The sequence below is a fragment of the Trachymyrmex septentrionalis genome, unplaced genomic scaffold (assembly GCF_001594115.1).
Source record: "Trachymyrmex septentrionalis isolate Tsep2-gDNA-1 unplaced genomic scaffold, Tsep1.0 scaffold32, whole genome shotgun sequence".
In the NCBI taxonomy this organism is placed as follows: Eukaryota; Metazoa; Arthropoda; class Insecta; order Hymenoptera; family Formicidae; genus Trachymyrmex; species Trachymyrmex septentrionalis.
Window position 1 is genome coordinate 2,206,715 of NW_017305485.1, and position 20,537 is coordinate 2,227,251.

Below are 20,537 nucleotides of genomic sequence, written 5' to 3' on the forward strand. Positions count from 1 at the left end.
ATACTTGGTAACAAAGGGAACAGAAATTATTAATTAGTACAGGATTGTTAAAGGAAATATTGAGGAATAAATTTATAAATAAAACTGCAACGAGATATAATTTCTAATAAAATTATTACAGCAAATTAAATTAAGGCGAAGCTAAGGCTAGACATTTTAATGTAATTTCTTACAATCCATACTGAGAAAAAGAATGATATTATATCAACAGCATTATTTTAATTGCAAATAATTTTGTTATTCAATCTCACTATTAAGGAAAATACGTCATTCTTGTTTTAATAAAATTGTATTATATTAATACTGTTATTGAGAAGAGAGAGAGAGAGAGAGAGAGAGTCAAAATAAGTTTATTTTCAATTAAAATAATGCTGTTGATATAATGATGTCATTTTTTTTCAATATATAAACAAGGTAATTAAAATTATCGTTTGCAATGTTAATTATTTCTGATTTCTGTCAGAAATAGAAATCGAATTTTTTTAAACTTAAAATCACGGGATATATTTTAATGTTACATCTTTCTCGTTGAAAACTTAAAAAAAAGTGCGTTTTATTCAGGAAAAATAGGATATATGGGATAAAAATAAAAAAAATGCATACCGAAAGAAATAGGACACTCATTATATCTAAGTCTTCAATATCTAAGATCGCAAGTTCTTTCCGAAAAAATTGCAATATTAAAGCTTGTATTGAAAATTTTTTGTAAAATACGACTTATCTTTAAGGATGTATTATGTTTATTTTTACAAATTCATTAATATTTATACTTTAAAGAAACTATATAGTAACATGAAAGTTGTATATACAATAATCTATTTTTTGAATAATTTTATTGTTTATTTACATTATTATTTATATGTTAAAATTTAAAAATTGACAAAAATTTCAATTTTTTTGTATAAATATTTTAAGTACTCAAAATGATTTATATAAAGTTTCATTGCGATTCACAGATTGATTATAAAGATTTAAAAGAAATATTTTGTTTATTTCTAGAACAACTAATCTCTGCATGGCAATGTAACTTTATATGAATCATCTGGAATATTTAAAGTAAAGTTTGCATAATAAATTGAGATTTTTATTATTTTATACGTTTCCATATATTTCTGTCAAACATAGATTTAAAAAACCTTACTTAAAATAAACTTTGATCCAGACGATAAACTTGAATTTTTTTTATAACTTTTAAATGTACGACCTAAAATAATCTGTAATTTTTTAAGTAGCTTTTTCATTATTTTGAAAATATTTGTAATACATCCTTAAATATGCGATAAAAGGTCTGTTTTTATTTCTGCATTTTTGAACTCAGTTCCGAGAGTGTAAGTAAAAAACAGACTTAATATATAAAAAAAAATAAGAAAGGCGCGAATCAATGAAATCATCGTCCGTGTTTGAGTTCAGGACACCCGGTATATGCGCTCGTGATGCAACATGGATCTCTCGTGACGTCAGAGGGTCAGAGCGTTACTTCTTTTGTGCGTCTCGAACTGTCGAGATCCAATTTTTTTTTCTCTAATATGCGAATCTCGAAAACTTGCTACATATTGTCACTATTTATTTTTATCTCTCTCAAAAGAGACACAAAATTTGAATGTATCGACGCCGATAGGGCATCAAGTGCCGCGATGCTCCGCAACGTCGCTCGGCTCGTCTGTCGCCGCCATTTGCTTGACGGTGGACAGGCGGGCCATCCGCCGCATTAAAGAGGCCATTTTCAAAATATGGCTGCCCCCGTGAGGCCAAGCATAATGGCGTTCGCGGGATCAAAACAAACAATGCGGCCTGTCAAGCCGGCTGGAGCGCGCGGCCGACGTGATCGGGCCAGGTAGCCGATTTTTCCACACGGGAATCGCGCGCCCGTGCAGCGACGCGGTATCGATCTGAGCATCGCACCGGAAGTGCGTATCCGCCCGTGTGCGTGGTGGATAACGAAGGGGCCAGGAGGAACGAGGGGAGAGACGAAGGAGAAGAGAAAGAAATAAAGAAACTTCTTTTTAGCTCGAAAACTCGGTGAAGGCAAGAACGATGAATAAAAAGAACGGAAAAAGAAAAAGAGAAAGAGAGAGAAATGAATGAGAATGAAAGAACGAATGTCCAAATGAAGGAGTCCAGAGGAAGCCGAAAATGTGTAAAAAGACTCACCGTCGTCCGTGCCGGACGCCCACATCGTTACCGAAAACTCGCCCTCGAGCGTCTTGATTTGCACCTGCTTCTGTTCCCACTTTCTAGCCTTGGTCTCGGTGGCCATCTCACCGAAAATCGCGTGGTCGGAGGCACGAAAACGCGTGCCACCGCTCTTACGCGCCTTCTTAGCAGCTTTACGCGACGGCCCGGGGCTGGACTCGACATAAATGTCGTTATCCGGCACCGGAATCTGGTCGTATACGCTAAGCGGATCGGCGCCAACGATCTCCTCTTGCGTCTGCAGTATGATTTCTTCTCGGCCCGGCTCCGGCAATGGCTGCAGCGCTATCATCGGCTGCCCGTCCTCGCCCTCGATCGTCGTCTCCACGGTCTCGCACGGTATCTCCACCGGTATCGCCTCTATCTCAACCTCCTGGATGTCCGGTTGGATCTCCACTTCAGTTATTATGTCCGAGGACGCCATATTAATCTCCGGCGGCGACGCCATGTTAACGTACCAAAATGGCCGGCTGGCCTGGCGACAGCGGAGCCTCGGCGGGGACCGAGCGTCTTGCGGTCACGTGACTGCACCGCTCACATGACGTTATCCGCCACCAGGGGGAGTCTCGAGCGCGCGCGTCTCGTTTGTGCTCGTCGCGGCGCCATCTTGGGAGCGCGGCCAGACATTTCTTTCCTTTCATTCTTATTGTCATACTATTACTCACGTTTAGTTCTCACCAGCGCGATTACGAGATTGTTCCACCGATCGACGTGACTCAATTTTCATTATTTACATTGTTTGATCGAGGAAACGGAACGAGGTGTCTCTAAGCGACACTCAGAAAGGAGAATAGGTTAGGAGCCGTTTGGTGTCGATGGCCACGATGGACCTGTCAAAAATACCGAACGAGAAGAAATTGTATCTCTGCAAATGGTATTTTCGCGGTACGTTGACATCGCGAAGCTATACTTAAGGTCCTAATATTGATACTTGACGCTTGATGATTTATGGAATACCGTAGAATGGGATAGTTGGTACAAATTTGACAACACACATGATAAATTTAGAATGTAAGACATCTTACAATCGTCTTAAAGAGATATTTTTTATGTTTTCCAGAAAGAGACAATGTAACAAGTGATCGTTTCATCTTTGTTTAATATCAGCAAACAAGAATATAATGATTCACCTGTTACACTATATCATCTGTACCTCTTATTGGAATTCGTTAACTTAATTCTGAACATACTTAGGATGTATTCGGGGAGACACTATTAGTGCTATTTATGTCATTCTATCTTCATTGTTTATTAGATGTTAAAACAAAAATAGGTGACATAAATAGCGGTGATAGCATGTTCCTCAAATATATCCTTAGGGTGCTATTTTATTTATGCATTTTTGTCATATAACAAATATATATAGAACAGAGAGATCCTTGGATCTGTATCCTATAGCTAATCAATAAGCTTGAAAAATTTGTCGTATGACAAAACACACAAATGGAATATCATCCTTACTGTCCATTTATGTTTTAAAATTCAAACCAGAGTTATTTCATATTTCAATATTACAATTCAGATTTTAACACATGTATGGATTAGCAGACGATATCTATAGATGCTCCATCCTCAAGTATGTTAAACATTGATTAAGAACTAAAATTAGAATGAAATATCAAGTATAGCTATGAATTTGCAGCAGTACATGAGATTCTTAGTATCAAAATATAATTCTTATGTTGTTAACTTCTTTAGCTGCGTTCTTGATTTTTTGAAATAGTTGTTTCTTCTCTCCAAAATCTTTCTTCTAAAATCTAAATATGTATATATAATTTAAGTACAGAGAGAAAAAAAATAACGCAGTGCACAGCCAAAAGTCACATTTTACAACAACTTGCCAATATTTTCTCCAACTTCTCTCTGTTACAGCTGGTTTTGCACTGCTGCCATTCCTGTGGGCCGTGAATGCGGTTTGGTTCTCAAAAGAAGCTTTCATAGCACCACCTTACGAGGAACAGAAACAGATTAAGAGATGTTGGTGTCGATCAATTTATTTCCTATAACGAATCTTAGCTTCTCTCTAACGTATACGTTTTTTTCAGATGTGATTTTCTCTGCTATCGGAGCAGTTATTTGGACTGCTGCTTTACTAGCTTGGATAATAATCTTCCAAACCCAAAGAGCTGTTTGGGGTGAATTCGCCGATTCTATCAGTTACATAATTCCCACTGGTATTCCTTGAGCTTGATACTCCATAGTGGTACACAATAATTTATTGCAGAAATATATGCATTCAACAATTGTATATTAAACTTTGTAATATATTTATGTCATGTAAGTTCATATGGTAACATCTGATATGTAGCATACACAATAAAAAAATAACATTCTTTTTTACATTTTGTATACATTAATAAAAAATATCAATTTCGAAAAGTAGCAGCGCGCTATTAGCTTTTCTTTGTTTAAAATTACATTTAGATGCATGTAGCAGTTATGAGAAAAAGTACAGTCCAAAATAGATTTCCATATATTTAAATCTCTCTCTTGCATCCCTTTAAGGAGATATGAGACTATAAATTATAAATATACAGATTCAAATATGTAAAAACTGACATACCTCTCCGCATTTATACGCAACAATTAGCGAATTTTATTTCGCGTTTTACATTTGAATAACTCTTCGTCTTTGCACATACAATCTTATATCTCTGTAAACTAATCTGGACAGAAGCTGAAACAGCGAAACATGATATACACATTATTTGTAATGATATTTCGTTTTAGTATCAATGAAAGCAAACTCACAAGCAAAGCAAACTCACCAGTAGAGCGAATAAATCTGCACACATGAGCATATAAAATACATTGTGCCATCCGCCCCACCGAGACACTAAACCTGCTAACAGCGGACCAACTGCAGCCCCAATACTACCAGTTCCATCGATAATGGCAGTTACTGTAGCTAAAGCTTTTGAATTTTCTCCTAAGCTAGGATGAGTTCCCAGTTCGGCCGACACAGCAGTTGTTATTAATGCATAGGGACCATTCACTAAAAGCCCTCCTATTAGCAGTAATACTATATTGACGCCTAGACTAGTATTTCCGATAGAGTCGTATATAAATAACTGAAATATATAAGGCACACATGTTAAAATGTATAAATAATATATACATTCGAATCTTTTATATTTATAATATTGCATATCATTAAAAAATAAGAACATTCTTTAAAGCAATGTGCTTCATTATTTAATGAATTTATTTAGTAATTTATATAAGCAAAAAAAATCATTTTTCTACAGCTCATTAATAATTAATCTAATAATTTTGTCATTTTGTAACTGCAAAAGTCTGCATGTGGCAAAATTCAATGTTATTAAGGAATAAATTGTACTCACCGCAGGAAATGCAAGTCCAAACATCACGGCGCATGTTAACGCGCTCATGCTACTGTAATCAGAGATGATTCCAGCTGCTATAGCACCTATTATACCACCCACATCAAACAGAGTCGACAGATCCGCGCTCAGAGTTGCGTTGTATGTAGCTACAAAAAATTCTTATTGAGATTAAAACGAAATTATATAACGAGATAGTAGCTATAGGATTATTATTACGAATACCTACTTGTAGCTGCGATGTATAATGGTAACCAGTAGAGGAATGTATAGCTAACAAGCTTCGCGAAAAATAGCGACAAGGAATATTCGATGACACCTGGTATCTTTATGGCTTCTATGAAGTTGATTGCGCTATTGTGAGATGCATGATCACGTCGGTGTCCAGACAGCATTGGACTGGTTTCAGAGCGTTCATTTGCCACATTCTTTGAAATATATAAATTACATATTACTACTAATAGTATTTATATATGTTGGATGAAAGTAGTTGTGATATTAATAAATGTTGTTGTGATATTAATAAATGTTATAGTGACACATTGTCGTTCAAAATACATATTCTCATGTGGTTTAAGAATTACGAATACATTTATGCACCATATATATAACACATGCATTATGTGATTTATGTTACATTTTAAAGCTAAATAGCAGTGTTAACTGAGAGTGGCATGCACTTACGTCGGTAGTAAGTTGTTCACGGTAGACACAGCGATAGATGACACGCTAGGTAGAGTAGACGCTTATTTATTATGGAAGTACAAACTATAATTCTACTAAAAATAATTAATCTTGACGCTTGCATTATTAAAAAAAACCTAGGAAAACTAAAAGAAACGAAATAAAATTGTAATCATAGTAAAGTAGAGAGGACGTGCTTATAATCAAATTACAAACATGCTATTATGTGTTAATTGGCAAATGCTACAAATTTTACATTTATTAACATTAAAAAACATCTATTATGCTAATACATCTATTATGCTAGTATTTGCTGAGTGAAAAAGTGTCAAAAATATTTAGCAACTATGGTAAACTTACATCCTCGTTGACACTACGAGATTCGTAACCTCCGTCAAACGAGTCGTCGTCCGAGCTGGTCGTTACAATTTTTCGATATCCGGGGGAAGCGAGCGAATTATATCCTATGTCGATAGGATTTGGTATTAGGAATAAGAAGATCACGAATCCCATCAGTCCCATTATCACTCCAGGCACAATGAAACTCAAACTCCAATCGGACTCGACGTATGCCGCCGCGATTAAACTACCTAATATATTTCCTAAGGACGTATGAGAATTCCATACTCCAAAGATCAAGCCACGCTTGCCTTTTCCGAACCAATTTCCCACAACAGTTACTACACCTGGCCATCCAGAAGTTTGAAAGATTCCGCCTAGTGCCTATGTACAAAAACAAGGGGAAAAATATGAAAGAATATCTTTGTTAATATGCTTTATAGTAGGTACTTTCCATAAGTAATACTTTAATAACACAAATGCAAGTTATTCTATTTTTCTTAGCATTTCAAGAGTAACAAAGACAGAACAATACTTAGATCAATTTGTGTCATAAATAGAAAGCATTTAATGTTATTGATATTTACCTGCACGAAAATAAAGTACCACAGATTGTGAATATTGTATGGTTTAGCGATTCCAAACAGGTAACATGATATGCCTGACGCGAGCATACCAATGGAAAGAAAGTATCGCAGATTTATTCTCTCCGCTATGAACCCACTGTGTGAAAAAAAGACAATATTATTGACAAAATTCCCTTATGTCTTGGAAAGTATTAAACTCATTTCAAGATATCCACCTGAAAAACATAGCTACTGCATATACAAACAGAAATGCTGAATCCAGCATACCAAGTAATGCTGGTGCATCCTCCGTATCTGTAAAAATAATATAGCACAAATTATTTGCACATTCGAGTGTTTGTTTCCTTCATACAGAAAAATAATTACTATTTACTTTTTTTCTTATAAACAAATATATATAATTTTTTTTTTATAAATAACAATAATCTTTAACAAAGAATATTTTTTGATAGATAATAGTCTCAAAATATATTTTTTACAAATGTTATAGAAAACTCATTATATTATGTATTTAAAACAAGAATCTTTCTTTTTAAGAACATTACAAAATTGTATCGAAAAAGCGATTTTATACAGAAAGCAAATTGAATTTTAATATAATCTTGATTGAAGTAAATATTAAATTTATTAGGCTTCAAAACATATTTTGAATAAATTTGCTTGTGATAAACTTATGATAAATTTGCGAGTATATGAACTTTTAAAATACTTCAAACAAGTAATTAATATTTAAATATATATATTTAAGTATATATTTTTCTATTATCTCTTATTACCAAATGGAGCCCAGTCGCACCAGGTATCCCGGTTACTGGCATTTACAAAAATATCCGCAGGTACTGATAGGTTGCTGCAATTGAGACTTAGAATGTTCTTCACTACAGATATCGGTTTCCGAGTCAAATGATAACAAGTGTATGATAGATAAGTAAGCGCCAATATGCCTCCTTGGTGCCATGCTATCCAATTGACACGACGATGTTCGCAGCAACCGTTGCACATACACCTTGCGCATTGCAAACCCCATGGTAGATCTTTCGTCGGTCCATTCATATTAATACTTTCTTATAGTATTCAACAGTGTATTTTGTACTCTTTGATTATAAGATTCTTTTTGTGCGGAAGCAAGATAAAATAATCTTATCGTCTTATCGTAATTGATGTAGTAAGTAAAATGCAACTAAATTTAATTAAATAATATTCAGATCTCACATTAATTAAATATTAATTAGCTAAATAGACAAACACATAGAGATCTCTTGTGATCTCTGGACAAGTTATTCAAGTATGGTGTTATTCCCACGATGTTTTGCATGATACTGTTATTTGTTCACAAACGTCCAGTTAAGATAAAGTGTCGAATAAGGACTAAACTAAATTTTAACAATGACACTTATGACAGTAGTAAATAAATGCAGCTAACCTAGAAACAGAACAAAGAGATCTGTAAAAAGTTTAAAGAATGGTGACTACCTAGCGACTGAATATTATCTACATTTGTGAGTGATTCTGGAAGCAGATAAAAATTCTTGATAAATGCAGTCCTATAATATTGTCTTTCTTCTCCCTCCTTTTTCTTCGAAATGCAATGTTTATACTATCACGAGATGACTATTGTACGTCAGCAACGCCCATGGACGCACTCCTACATAGGTGTGTTGAGCGAATGTCTATCGCGTCGATGCTAATTGCGACATTTTTAAATACAATAATTGTTACATGATCCTTGAACAACGTTAGTGCCACATTAAGATAAACATATTGCGTTGTGCGACTCCATTTGACTCCATTGACGTGAGTCACAATCGATTTGAGGTTACGTCACGACAAATATTCCCTGGTGAAAATTTTTCTCTGAATTTTTCATGTAATTTTTCAAAATATTCTGAGTAATTTTATAACTTTTTAGGAAGTTGCTCAGATTTTTTAATATAAATTGGAACACTTTTCAGAAATGCCAAAAAAGTCAATATCTTTTTTAAAATTTTTTTATACATATGAATTAAATATTCTAAAATTTCTCATTTTATAATTTCTCTGATGAATCTTATAAATCTGATAAAATCTGAAGAAATTCAAAGTATTTTTTTCAAATAATTATAGAATAAGTAATTTTAGAAATTTTAAAATATTTTTGAAAAAAATTATTCCAATATTATTCTAAAATGATTCTAAGTTATTCTAAAATTGTTCTAATTTGTATAAAAATTCTGAAACAAATTTTCACCAGAATCTTTTTAAAAGAAATTTAAAAAACTATAATTTTGTATGCACATAAATATAGATGTATAATATTTATTTACATCATATATACTCATATTACTATAATTTATGATTACAGAACAGTGTAACAGAAACTTCACAATTTGGACAATTTGTATCACTATACAATGCCATGAGTGATCTCAAAGTGTATCCTTATTTTACAAATGATTTGTTTATAATAATATTTGCCATCCAATTTACTACTTTTACCTTAATATTACACAGAGAGTTGTCTGTGCCTTTTCCAAGTGCCAGAGAAGCAGAAGTTGTATATCAAGTGCTTCGGGTCGATGAGGAACCACCGCGCAGTGAAGTCACAAAGAATCTTACATTAAATAATAATATTTTAGAAGTGTAAGCTTAAAATTGTATTAAATATTTATAAATGTTATTTTACTGACATTTATCATTTTCTATACAGGTCATTCAGTGGTAAGGAACCAAAAAAAGTACGTGTGGCACTTACATCCTTCTCTGATAATCTACTACTGGTCACAGAAACCATCAAAAAATTTGGTCCACCTGAGCCAACATATAGTCATTATGGAGCCAACAATTAGCTAATTATATTTACCTGTTAATTTTCAAATATACATGCATTATGGAGCACACTCCTGCACCTTACGGTCCCAGGGCTGTCTATGGATATGCCATGTACATCGGATCGAATATGCTGTTTCTGTTGTACGTGATATGGGCGATAATACCAGACAAGGTGCTGCATGATTATTTAGGTCTGACCTATTGGCCCTCCAAGTATTGGGCAGTTGCGATTCCTATATGGGCATTGACCGCTCTAGCCACATTTGCATTTTTAATTTATCCTGCTATCAATATGTTGATAACTCCGGACATCGATGACATCCGGACTATTACGGACAAGTATGCCCTACAAAATGTCGAAACTATTCCAGATGGAATACCGACTGTATCCGATATACCGATCACAGAAGTCTGTAGGAGATTGTATTTGAGAAAAAAATAACGTAATCGTTTACCAGAATAATTATAATTTATTTTTTTTACATTGAGGTGGATGTACAGTTAGAAATAATAATTAAGAAACGCGTGTTATGCGAATTTAACAAATGAATGATAAATCTCTAAGCGTAGTCCCGGTAAAAAATTTTTCATGCATGAATATGTATAAATACGTGTAAACATACAAAAACATGCATAAATATTCATAAACATGTATAATTATATATGTGAAATATGTATGATACATACACGTTCATACATTCTTCTTTCTTTTGAAAAATTACTTTTTAGTGTAATAAAAATAATAATAATATAAAAACATAAAAAATAATTAAAGGGATAATTTTCGCATTGTTTGTTTTAGAAAACAAGTTTGGAAAAATGTAAAAAAAATTACTCATACCTAATTATGCATAATTTTATATATAATTATACATAAATAATTTTTTACATTTCTTCAAACTTGATTTTTTTCTAAAACAAATAGTTGCGAAAATTATTTTTTTAATTATTTTTAATGTTTTTACATTACTATTATTGTTTCTCTATTATACTAAAAAGTAATTTTACAAAAGATAATAGATGTATAAACATGTATGGATATATTTCATATATAATTATACATGTTTATGAATATTTATGCGTGTTTATGTATGTTTATACATATTTATACATATTCATGCATGAACAATTTTTTTTCACTAGGGTGTAAAAACACTTTATTTAAGAAATCTTTTAAGAAGCCAAATAATAAATGTTATATAAATTTACATTGTAAAATCTATAATTTTTCGAAACTTGTATTATGGGATCATTTCCAAAATAAACGATTCACTCTATTCTATAATATATTAAATACTTATACAAAACTGAGATCTATTAGCATTGAATCAACATCGGTTTTCTTATAACATAAAAATCAATGATATATATGTATATATATATTTTTTGTTGTGTATATACATTTTATACAAGTATGTAATATTGTGTACATCACTGTAAGAGATTGTGCTCCACACTGTACATTACATAATTCGATGCTCATTAGTATAGTCTGTGGAATGAAAGTATTAACATTAGATTTACGCGATGAGCTAATTTATAATGAGAAACTTAATTCTCAAAAACGACATGTGCGAGCGGAATGACGCTGACGGAAACAATCCTTCCACATCCGATTTTCATATCGAGAATCCCCGTAAAACGGTTGTGGATCTGCGACAATTGTTAAAAGATAAAATTAACAAAAACGAGATATTTTGTAGCTTCGAAATTGTTTCCACGAGGAAATCCGATGCGTTTTATCGAAGGTCTGTATAACTAAAAGACATCGAGTAGAATTAGATTGAGCACCAGTATGACACAATAAGTCTTAGAATGTTAAGAACAAGTATTTTTCTCGAAAATGATATAGATTCGTGGTAATATTTATTGAGGTTATAATTGTGCATGATCCTATATAAATTTTCTTAAAACAATTAATATTAATATTTAAATTATGTTCTACTCAGGAATACTGTATCGAGCATTTAAACTCATAATACATAATAAAAATATATATTTCTATATAAATAAATATTTATAATGTATAAATGAATACATAATACAAAAATTGTAGGCTTCTCATAGATATGGAAGAGTATTCGCCCCTGTTTTATGCGTTAACGTGGCATAACGAAACATCTTCCGACATTGATGGCTATCTGCCATTGGATCTGGTGAAGAATTTTCCGGCCAATACTCTTTTACATCTAGCAGCTAAAGGTCTAAAGTGTGACGAGGTCATTTATATTCTGAAAAAAGCTCTTGCTTTCGGAATAATTAATATATTTGCATTGCAAGGAGGTAATTTAACTTTTCCGCCAAATTTCCGATTTTCTTAATCGTGTCTTATATTTATATTTATAATCACAAATATATCTCTAGTGTTTTATTAACGTGGATAAGATTTAATAATTTTTTAATAGAAAAAAAATTAAATTATAGAATTACAAATTATTAAAAAATTTTGGAACAGTTTAATTAATTATCGATTAAAGATTGGTTGGAATTTGATTGAAGTACTTTTTTTAAATTTGTATTAAATTTTTTGCAGCGGCATAATTCGAATTCCCAAAAAGCAAAAAGATCTAAATATTAAGATATATGACTCTTGGAAATTAAAAAATATATTTTTAATTTCTAAGTTATTTTTAATTGTTGAGATATATTTCGGCAAGCTAGAGATATCGCATTAGTATATTTCGTAACGTCATTATTAAACGATTGATTTGCATACCTGCAATTATATCAGATCCGGGAGAATTCGCGATAAAATCGATCCTCGAGTGGCTTTTAGCGATCTGTCCAAATGTTTAAAGTCTAATCTATAATGTTCTCTTTGTTTTTTGTTTTTTACCACTTTTTACCTTTATTTTCTTATTTCTGGCGAAATAAAAATTGACAATCAACTTTGGAAAAGACAAGAAATACGTCAAAAAAACGCGATTGTTGAAATACATCAAAAAAAAGGTCGCAAAGAAGAAAAAAAACATGAAGAAAAAAATAAGACAGAGAAAGCAAAGAACATATAAAAATTAAATTAGACTTTATTCCAACACGCATTATTTAGATTTCTTTGTGATGTCTTTAAGCCGACCACACACGTTCATATAAATTTGTCATCTTGTCAAGTATATATGCTTACGTAAGCCATCCAAGGAAAAAATGCATCATGCATTAAATATGTATCATAGGTTTTACTGCAATTAAATTAAATTAAATTTAAATTTATAGTAAATTAGTAGTAAATTTAAATTTACTAATAAAGTCGTGCAAGTTAACTTGACAAATTTACTTGAATGAGTGTGGCTGGCCTTAGATATCTTTTTTAGACAATAGTATGTTTCAAAAAACATGTCTTTTTCTGATAATTTATGTTGCCTGGATTGTCGGGAAAATACACATTTAGCCAAATTGCAGATTCGTTATCAGAGAATGGTGACTTCGAACATGCAGCGGATCTAGTAGATTTTATCAGACAGCGATTTGGTAATACGTTCTGCGTGTGCGTTGCGGGTTATCCACAAATGCATCCCGAATCGCCGTCTAAGGAGCTCGACTTGCATTACCTGAAAGCGAAAGTAACGATCAACAACGTAGTTGTGCGAGTTATATCTTATATCTCTAATTTATCGAGCAAGAGATGACGCATTCAACACAAAAGCAGCAACATTGTATTGTTACAGCCGCTTGATTGCATCAACGTTATTTTGACTTTATAAGTGAGGCTTAAAACTCTCACTTTCTCTTTTTCAAGCCAATAGAGAGTTTTAAGCTTTGCTTAAAGTTAAAATAACGTTGATGCAATCGGGTCTAAGATCTGGTACTCGACACATTTTTTTTTTGGATTGCTCATGTTTTAATGAAACTAGAATTGCATCACACAATTAATACAGAATTTCTAGAAATTTACTAAGCGCAAGCAAGCTAGAAAAAATGCATCATGAAGTATAAATGTTATTGCAATTAAATTAAATTTAAATTTCTAGTCAGTTTAAATTACATTCTTAGTAATACTTTTGCTCGGAAATTGTCCAGCGAGCAAGAATTTCAGTTTTTAAATACTGTAGGTGGAGGCGGGTGCGGATTTTATCATAACGCAAATATGTTTCGATTCTCGAGTCTTAATAAATTTCGTGAGGGATTGTCGAGAAATCGGGATCCAAATCCCGATTCTACCTGGGATTCTCGCCCCGACAAATCACGCGTGTCTAGAAAAAATGATAGACATATGCAGACTCGGCGTACCGATTAAAATTAAAGAAGATTTAGCACAAATAAAGGACGATGATCAAGCGGTGAGGAAATATTCAGTCGACTTGATAACGCAGATAATTACGGACGTGATTAGAAATGGAGCCACGTATGGTTTTCATTTGTTCACACTGAATAGGTAAAATATCAATAATAATGCCTTAAATTTAAACGAGAGTAATACTAAATTTAAAAAAAATAATTTTTTTTCATGTTTTGCATATATATTTATATTGTAGATTATCGCTAGTGGCGGAAATATGTAAACGCATAGAATCTTTCAAAGCTGAAAACCTATAGAAAAATATGACATCCAGCAATCCTTGAATGTCCTTGGATCCTGGAATTATATTGGAATTTTATATACACTACAATCAGAGCGTAAAAAAAGAAAAAATAAGAAGAAAAATTGTGTTTGAGTATAAGTCTCCTCCTTTAAAGATGCAATAATATAAGTTACCAATAAAAACTTGAATTTAATATCTAAAATAAGAACAGTAGAAAAATTGTTTGTGTTGATGGAATAATTTTGATATTATTTATAAAGCAATAAATAATATTCTTCCAAATCTATTAGCGCTTTAATTCATTCGTATAAAATCCTATTTTATCCTAATTACTTTTTGATTATAATAAAATTTCATGAAATTACAAATATTAGTATTATAATTTCCAATTTCTAATTTTATCGTTAATGTTCGCGTTGCTTGAAATTCTTGAATATTTTTGCACTTAAAATGAGATAGAAACATATTCTGTAGCGGATTGCTACATATAATAAATGTAGGTAATGATCGTCACATGGATTCACAAATAATAACATTTATTTATACATACAATATCTTATTCCGACAATATAAAATGATGTGCCTGAGGACGGTGAAGAACCCCCCCCAAGAGCCAGTGTCTAGGTGGGAACATCGTGTTCGTGAGAGCGCGCCATCTGGTCGCGGAGTGTGTGAGTCTAACGAGTAAAAGGCATGGTGATGTATAACTGAAAGAGTGTGAGAATTTGTGTGTATGATGTGTGTGATGTATGTGTATGTGTATGGAAGTGTGAATGCGTCTCCACAATTCGGACATTGAAAAGAGAGAAAGCGAAGATGCTGAGTGTAAAAAGTGCATCCAACGCGAATGGACCGACTCTGAAATTTCGAGACGGGGCGCGCCGCGGCCACAGCCGCCCCTGAAGTGGTCTGAAGTGCACCGCAGTTGGGCGCCGCTTGAATGCATGCGCGCGCAGCATAGCGGCGAAAGCGGCGCGGCTGGGGCTAGTGCAGGCGGCGGAGCGCCGAGCCAGTCGAGTTGGAACGCCGCAGCACCGCGTGGTTCGGTCGATTAGTCAGACGGTCGAGTCGGTCAGTTTGAGGGTACGTGATAGATTACAACCCACGCAAGAAAGAGGATGGCACTATTCCGCTTTACCCCGAAACGCTGCCTCGACGTGCAGGTGAGTTCCTCATCTTTCTTAAAAACCTCGCTCTTCCCCTTTCTCACCCTTTTCCCCCTCCCCCTCCCCCCCCCCGCATGATGAAGTTAGCGCCGCTCTCACGCGATTTCGCGCTCTTCGAATTTATCAGTCGCTTGTTCAATACAAAGAAAAACTCAACGGGCTAAAATTCGAAATTTTGCGGATGTGGACACCTTCGAAAATCACCCCGGGACGGTTTTCGTCGACCGCGGCGATTTTCACCGCCGCGAACGGCTGACCGCAGTGTTCTCTATCGACCGGCTTGGACGAAACCTTCCCGTTCCAGGAAAGAACGTGGATAGGCTTTCGAATTTGTCGATAGGGAGACGATCGAATGATCCGTCCTTGAACAGGGCATTTTTCTTGTCCTATATAAGATAGGTGCTTTTGAAAAGGACATTTCCTGAATGTGTGAATCGTGTACATGTGTGCTTCTTGCGGAGTGTACGTGTTCATCAGTCATTGTATGCGAGGAGTCTACCGTAGATTAGAGACCTTTCGTTTTCGGCTTAGTGGCGGGGGGAGGAAATGGCAAACTGCGGCTTAACGCGTGTTCGTATTACGTGACCTTGCAGGAATATCATTAACCGATCATGATCATAAACTTAAAACAAATTTGTTAAAATGAGTAAACAGCTTCGTATTAATGTTTCTTTAAATCGGATTTATTCCCGATGTAATTCATTTCCACGTTTATATATATCCATATATATTTAGCCTGAATATGTCTGTCTAAGCGTTATGTTGCGCGTGATTATTATGAACATCGACGAATACATTTGTTAAAATGAGTAAAGCTATCCAACAAACACAAGTTACATGTAACTTGTACCTGTTGTAATGTCCCACTCAACACTATAACTGTAATTAATTTAATTTTAACTCACACATGTTATATTGTGTATTATATTATAACAATATAACTATAATGTAACACACCTGTTATATTACAGTTATATTGTTGAATGGAAAATTACAATTAACAGGTACGTTACACGTAACTTTGTGCTTGCTGGATAGCATTGTATTAAATTTTCTTTAAATAGGGTTTATTCTCAGTATACATCCGTTTTCTCTCTCTCATTTCTAATACATTTAACCTAAATATATGTCTTGCAGGCGAATGTTGCACTTGATTCACGCAAGACTCAAATCTTACAGAGCTAATAATGGTTAGAAAGAAATTAATTTGACGTTGGCGAAATTAGCATAATCACGTATACTTGGTCTCTCAAAAAACCGTAGCTTCTTTTTCTTTCTTTCTTTTTTTTTTAGAAAAGATCTCTCTTTGGAGTCTATTAAAGACTTCGATATTGAACTCTACATTGAAGTTCTGGAGCATGCTGCAAAGAGAATTGCATAATAATCGGATTCCCCAGTTTCCTTCAAACATTTAAGTCGATCGATTCGCAACAGTCGATGCCACGCGTCTTCATGTAACTCCAGCGGCGCACTCGGTGACACGTCACATGCACGTAAAATGCATCGTGTTTGCCAGTGCATCGAATCGATTCGGGGACGTCCCGAGATCGACATTCATCCTAGAAATGATACAGATTTATCCATTGCAAATGAATTCTAGTATCCACTTAAACATTCCTCCAGCCTACTTTAAGTTTAACTTGAAATGAATATGCTTTATGCCGAGGAAAATCCCGCCGCTGCGTTCTACATACTTAGTAACAGGAATTAAAGTTTTCTATTAGCGTGAGTAATATATTAACATAAATAAATGTTTATCTGTCATTGACGTATAGCATACATACATTCTCAACAGTATTTATATAATTAAAGCGTAAAAAAGAAACATATATTAGATACCTATATTTATATTTTAATAAATTTCACATTCAAGTATGTTTATTTTATATTTTATATTTAACAAAATAAATATAAATGAAAATAAGAAATATATTATACATTTATATCTTAATATATTTTACGTTCAAACGCGGAGAAATTATATATAAATAGTGATGTAAATAAGTTTTTGTATTTAATAAAATAAAATAAATGAGAATAGAGAAAATATATTATACAATTTTATATTTAGATAGTAGGAAAAATAACAGTGCCTCGTATGTTAATGATAATGAGATGGTATCACAGTTTAAAAAAAAGTAGATAACTAGCTAAATCCTTAAGTTAAATCAATATACACGTTACGTTTTCCACATCCAACTGTCTTTTAAAATAATTTTTTAATTGTTAGTTTTAGAGCTTGCATAGAAACAATCTCGTGCTATCTGCATCTGCGAATCTCTAAAGATACACTTGTGCTTGACCCATATTTGGTATTAATTACGACGTTAATTATGATTCTTGCATAACAAACGTTTTAACGGAATATCAATATTAAATGCTTGACTTTGCCGATACAATCAGATATACTCATAAAAATGGAAATGCAAATGTCAATTATTGTAATCTGAATTATTCATTCTTCCCACAACGAAGGTAGACAGTGACGAAAGGAGATTTAAGAAAGGGAATCTCATCGCAAGTGGTGATTTATATTGGCGCAATTTATATTAGCAGTAGAAAAATTATCGTAGAAAAGAACGAGCGAGTTGATGAGGATATGTTCTTCGCCGCAAGACTGACGTCAGATTTTTTTCTCTTTAATTAATACATGTAGAATTTTACGATGTATAATAGAAGGAACAAAACCGCATTGTGTGTCGACTCCGTCAAGTCTCTCTCTCTCTCTCTCTCTCTCTCTCTCTCTCTCTCTCTAAAAAACCCCTCCCCCTCCCTCTTTTCCTCTTTTTTTTCTCTTCTTTCTTTCTTTCTCCTTTTTATTACTTTTATTAATTGCATTCTATCCTTATATTTTTCTTTTGCTTTTACATTTTTTAGAGAGCTTACCCTCTAGAACATAAAAAGTAAGAAAAATATAAAGATAGAGATATGCAATTAACAAACAATAAACACATCTATCCATCTATTTATCTATCTTCTCTCTTTCTCTTTTAAAAGAGAGAAAGAGAAGAAATAAATAAACAAGAACAAAGAATTTTATGATCGAGTTCGAGCTTATGCCTCTGATTTCATCTGAACAAAATCCATTTCTACATGCGATTATACTCATTACGCAATACGCCTTCAATGCATTTATGTACATTCGAAATCCACTCGCGTGCATTCGTCCGACTGACACGCGTCGCATGACTTCGCGAAATTAATTATACGCGGTGACCGAGAAAGAAGTATCCTTATTTAGGAGGAATTTTGAGCATTTTGAATGATGAGATAATTCACAAATCTCTGAATTGCACGATTTAAATGCAGTTTTCCATATTCATCAATATTTTATATCATGCTTTTAGGACTCCTGCACACAAATTTCCGTAAACAGTCAATAAATCGATATTTTTTATTTACTACTGCTTACTTACATTTGCCTTACGTTCTGTACTGTGATTGGTCGATTTGCTTACGTTTAAGTCCGGATCTACAATAAATGTTTTAAGCCTTAAGCCGTAAAAAATTTACCAACTACAGTCGAATGCGAGGAGAATAATTGATTGTGATTCGTCCATTCCTTATGGCTTAAGGCTTAAAAATCTATTGTAAATCCGAAATAATGGGCCTTCTATACAATAAATCACTAGTCATAAATCAGAAGTCAGAAGCTAAAAATTGATCAATCGAATCACAGTCGTGAATTTTTAACTTTTAATTAATGCCTTATTGTAGAAGGCCCATTAGTCTTACCGCTTACGTCTTTCTATGTGACCATGGCCCTTATATTACTACACGCATTTTTATCCTGTGTAGAATGTAGTCGGGCCACAACGTATACTTCGCAATATGTTACGACACGTTTTAGAACAGAAGACACTTTGGAGTTCGAGCGGCGTTTTTTAATATTTCGATACGAAGCGGCTAATATAATATGCATTAAATAAATAATAAAAATTTCCACAGGGAAGTTGCCAATAAATCTTAATCAATTTTCCGGGCTTATTCTCTCTCTTTCTTTGAAATATCAATTCATCTGAGAGATTTGAACTCTTGAGATGCGCACAGATGACGTAACGATCACGCGGAGTTTCTTTGAGAAACAAGATTTCTGCTTTTCCGTGCCCGTAATGAGAAAATAATATCAACGAGGCGTTGCACAACGCGCGCACACGTGAGCACACGTAAAGCAGAGCTCTCGTGTACATACGCACGTGGTATGCACAAGAACGCGGTACTCGACTCCGTTTTCCCTTCGTCTCGCTGGCGCAGAGTGTCCATTGAGCAGTTTTGCAAGACGCTGGGCTAATTTTAGCAGCGATTTCGAGGCCGAAAATCCTCTTGCGCCCTGCTGTCCCCATAATCCACATCGACCCGACCGTAACCCTGCTGGTCCCGTATCTGGCGTTCTAATTAGGCCAAGTTGCCTTAATCGCCAAGTCATCCTTGAGGGTCGAGATTCCCCCGAGGACTGGAGATCTCTGGAGGACTATATCTTAAAATGGGTTTACACACACACACACACACACACACACACATATATATATATAGATAGATAGATAGATAGCCTGCAACAGCGATAACGCGCGTCTGTTCGGTCTCGTATAGCCAACTCGTTTAAGCTCTTTCAAATAGTATAGTGCGATAAAAAAGATTAAAATCGATATGAATACGATTTTCACTCATGATTATATAAGTTTTTTTTCTTCTCAAAGATTAAATGTAGTTAGATTTTCTTTCGGCAAGAATTCCATTCTCGATTCTTAGCAGATATTAGATGTATTGTAAATTAAAATTCGATTAAATAACTTTTCCGTTATAAATACCTGACACCGTAGAAGAAAAATAAGACGCTTCCATCAATTTCAGCGAATACTCACATATATATATGTATATAAAATACTTATATATATA

General features: G+C 33.8%; 7 protein-coding genes across 16 annotated transcripts in view; 5 read left to right on the forward strand and 2 right to left on the reverse strand.

Annotated features, from left to right (window-relative positions):
- Positions 1-2,728, reverse strand: part of LOC108750014 (transcriptional repressor protein YY1-like) — a 5,164-nt gene extending 2,436 nt beyond the window's left edge. For both annotated transcript variants that reach the window (XM_018489181.1, XM_018489180.1), the window contains exon 1: positions 2,152-2,728. In XM_018489181.1, the coding sequence (XP_018344683.1) occupies positions 2,152-2,641 (490 nt within the window). In that variant the 5' untranslated portion in view covers positions 2,642-2,728. The remainder of the gene's footprint in view (positions 1-2,151) is intronic.
- A 59-nt stretch (positions 2,729-2,787) lies between these two features.
- Positions 2,788-4,514, forward strand: LOC108750018 (gamma-secretase subunit pen-2). Its single transcript, XM_018489184.1, has 3 exons — positions 2,788-3,078; positions 4,066-4,170; positions 4,239-4,514. The coding sequence occupies exons 1-3, from the start codon at positions 3,009-3,011 to the stop codon at positions 4,376-4,378; spliced, it is 315 nt and encodes a 104-aa protein (XP_018344686.1). The 5' UTR covers positions 2,788-3,008; the 3' UTR covers positions 4,379-4,514.
- Positions 4,515-4,583: 69 nt separating this feature from the next.
- Positions 4,584-8,721, reverse strand: LOC108750013 (glucose-6-phosphate exchanger SLC37A2). Of its 3 annotated transcripts, XM_018489178.1 has the most exons (11): positions 8,643-8,721; positions 7,924-8,570; positions 7,363-7,441; positions 7,148-7,283; positions 6,582-6,944; positions 6,222-6,266; positions 5,767-5,965; positions 5,538-5,686; positions 4,962-5,264; positions 4,757-4,870; positions 4,668-4,691 (listed from the first exon to the last, which is right to left on the reverse strand). In XM_018489178.1, the coding sequence occupies exons 2-10, from the start codon at positions 8,198-8,200 to the stop codon at positions 4,802-4,804; spliced, it is 1,620 nt and encodes a 539-aa protein (XP_018344680.1). In that variant the 5' UTR covers positions 8,201-8,570; positions 8,643-8,721; the 3' UTR covers positions 4,668-4,691; positions 4,757-4,801. The 3 variants fall into 3 exon arrangements, with proteins under 3 accessions (XP_018344678.1, XP_018344681.1, XP_018344680.1); XM_018489176.1 differs by having other exon boundaries at positions 4,584-4,870; XM_018489179.1 differs by lacking the exon at positions 6,222-6,266 and having other exon boundaries at positions 4,584-4,870.
- A 48-nt stretch (positions 8,722-8,769) lies between these two features.
- On the forward strand, positions 8,770-9,978 carry LOC108750019. Of its 7 annotated transcripts, none has more exons than XM_018489190.1 (4): positions 8,770-8,800; positions 9,489-9,559; positions 9,638-9,766; positions 9,834-9,978. In XM_018489190.1, the coding sequence occupies exons 2-4, from the start codon at positions 9,543-9,545 to the stop codon at positions 9,970-9,972; spliced, it is 285 nt and encodes a 94-aa protein (XP_018344692.1). In that variant the 5' UTR covers positions 8,770-8,800; positions 9,489-9,542; the 3' UTR covers positions 9,973-9,978. The 7 variants fall into 7 exon arrangements, with proteins under 7 accessions (XP_018344692.1, XP_018344690.1, XP_018344688.1 ...); XM_018489188.1 differs by lacking the exon at positions 8,770-8,800 and adding an exon at positions 8,866-8,941; XM_018489186.1 differs by lacking the exon at positions 8,770-8,800 and adding an exon at positions 8,879-8,941 and having other exon boundaries at positions 9,502-9,559.
- Positions 9,979-9,994: 16 nt separating this feature from the next.
- Positions 9,995-10,526, forward strand: LOC108750017 (phosphatidylinositol N-acetylglucosaminyltransferase subunit P). The gene has a single exon (XM_018489183.1). The coding sequence runs from the start codon at positions 10,014-10,016 to the stop codon at positions 10,395-10,397; it is 384 nt and encodes a 127-aa protein (XP_018344685.1). The 5' UTR covers positions 9,995-10,013; the 3' UTR covers positions 10,398-10,526.
- Positions 10,527-11,363: 837 nt separating this feature from the next.
- LOC108749929 (methylenetetrahydrofolate reductase) lies at positions 11,364-14,488 on the forward strand. Its single transcript, XM_018488967.1, has 5 exons — positions 11,364-11,703; positions 12,012-12,238; positions 13,355-13,515; positions 14,005-14,327; positions 14,428-14,488. Exons 1-5 carry the CDS (start codon positions 11,498-11,500, stop codon positions 14,486-14,488), a joined length of 978 nt encoding a protein of 325 aa, XP_018344469.1. The 5' UTR covers positions 11,364-11,497.
- Positions 14,489-15,489: 1,001 nt separating this feature from the next.
- LOC108749845 (probable citrate synthase 2, mitochondrial) overlaps positions 15,490-20,537 on the forward strand; it is a 22,593-nt gene continuing 17,545 nt past the window's right edge. The window contains exon 1 of the mRNA XM_018488822.1: positions 15,490-15,638. Within this exon, the coding sequence (XP_018344324.1) occupies positions 15,594-15,638 (45 nt within the window). The 5' untranslated portion in view covers positions 15,490-15,593. The remainder of the gene's footprint in view (positions 15,639-20,537) is intronic.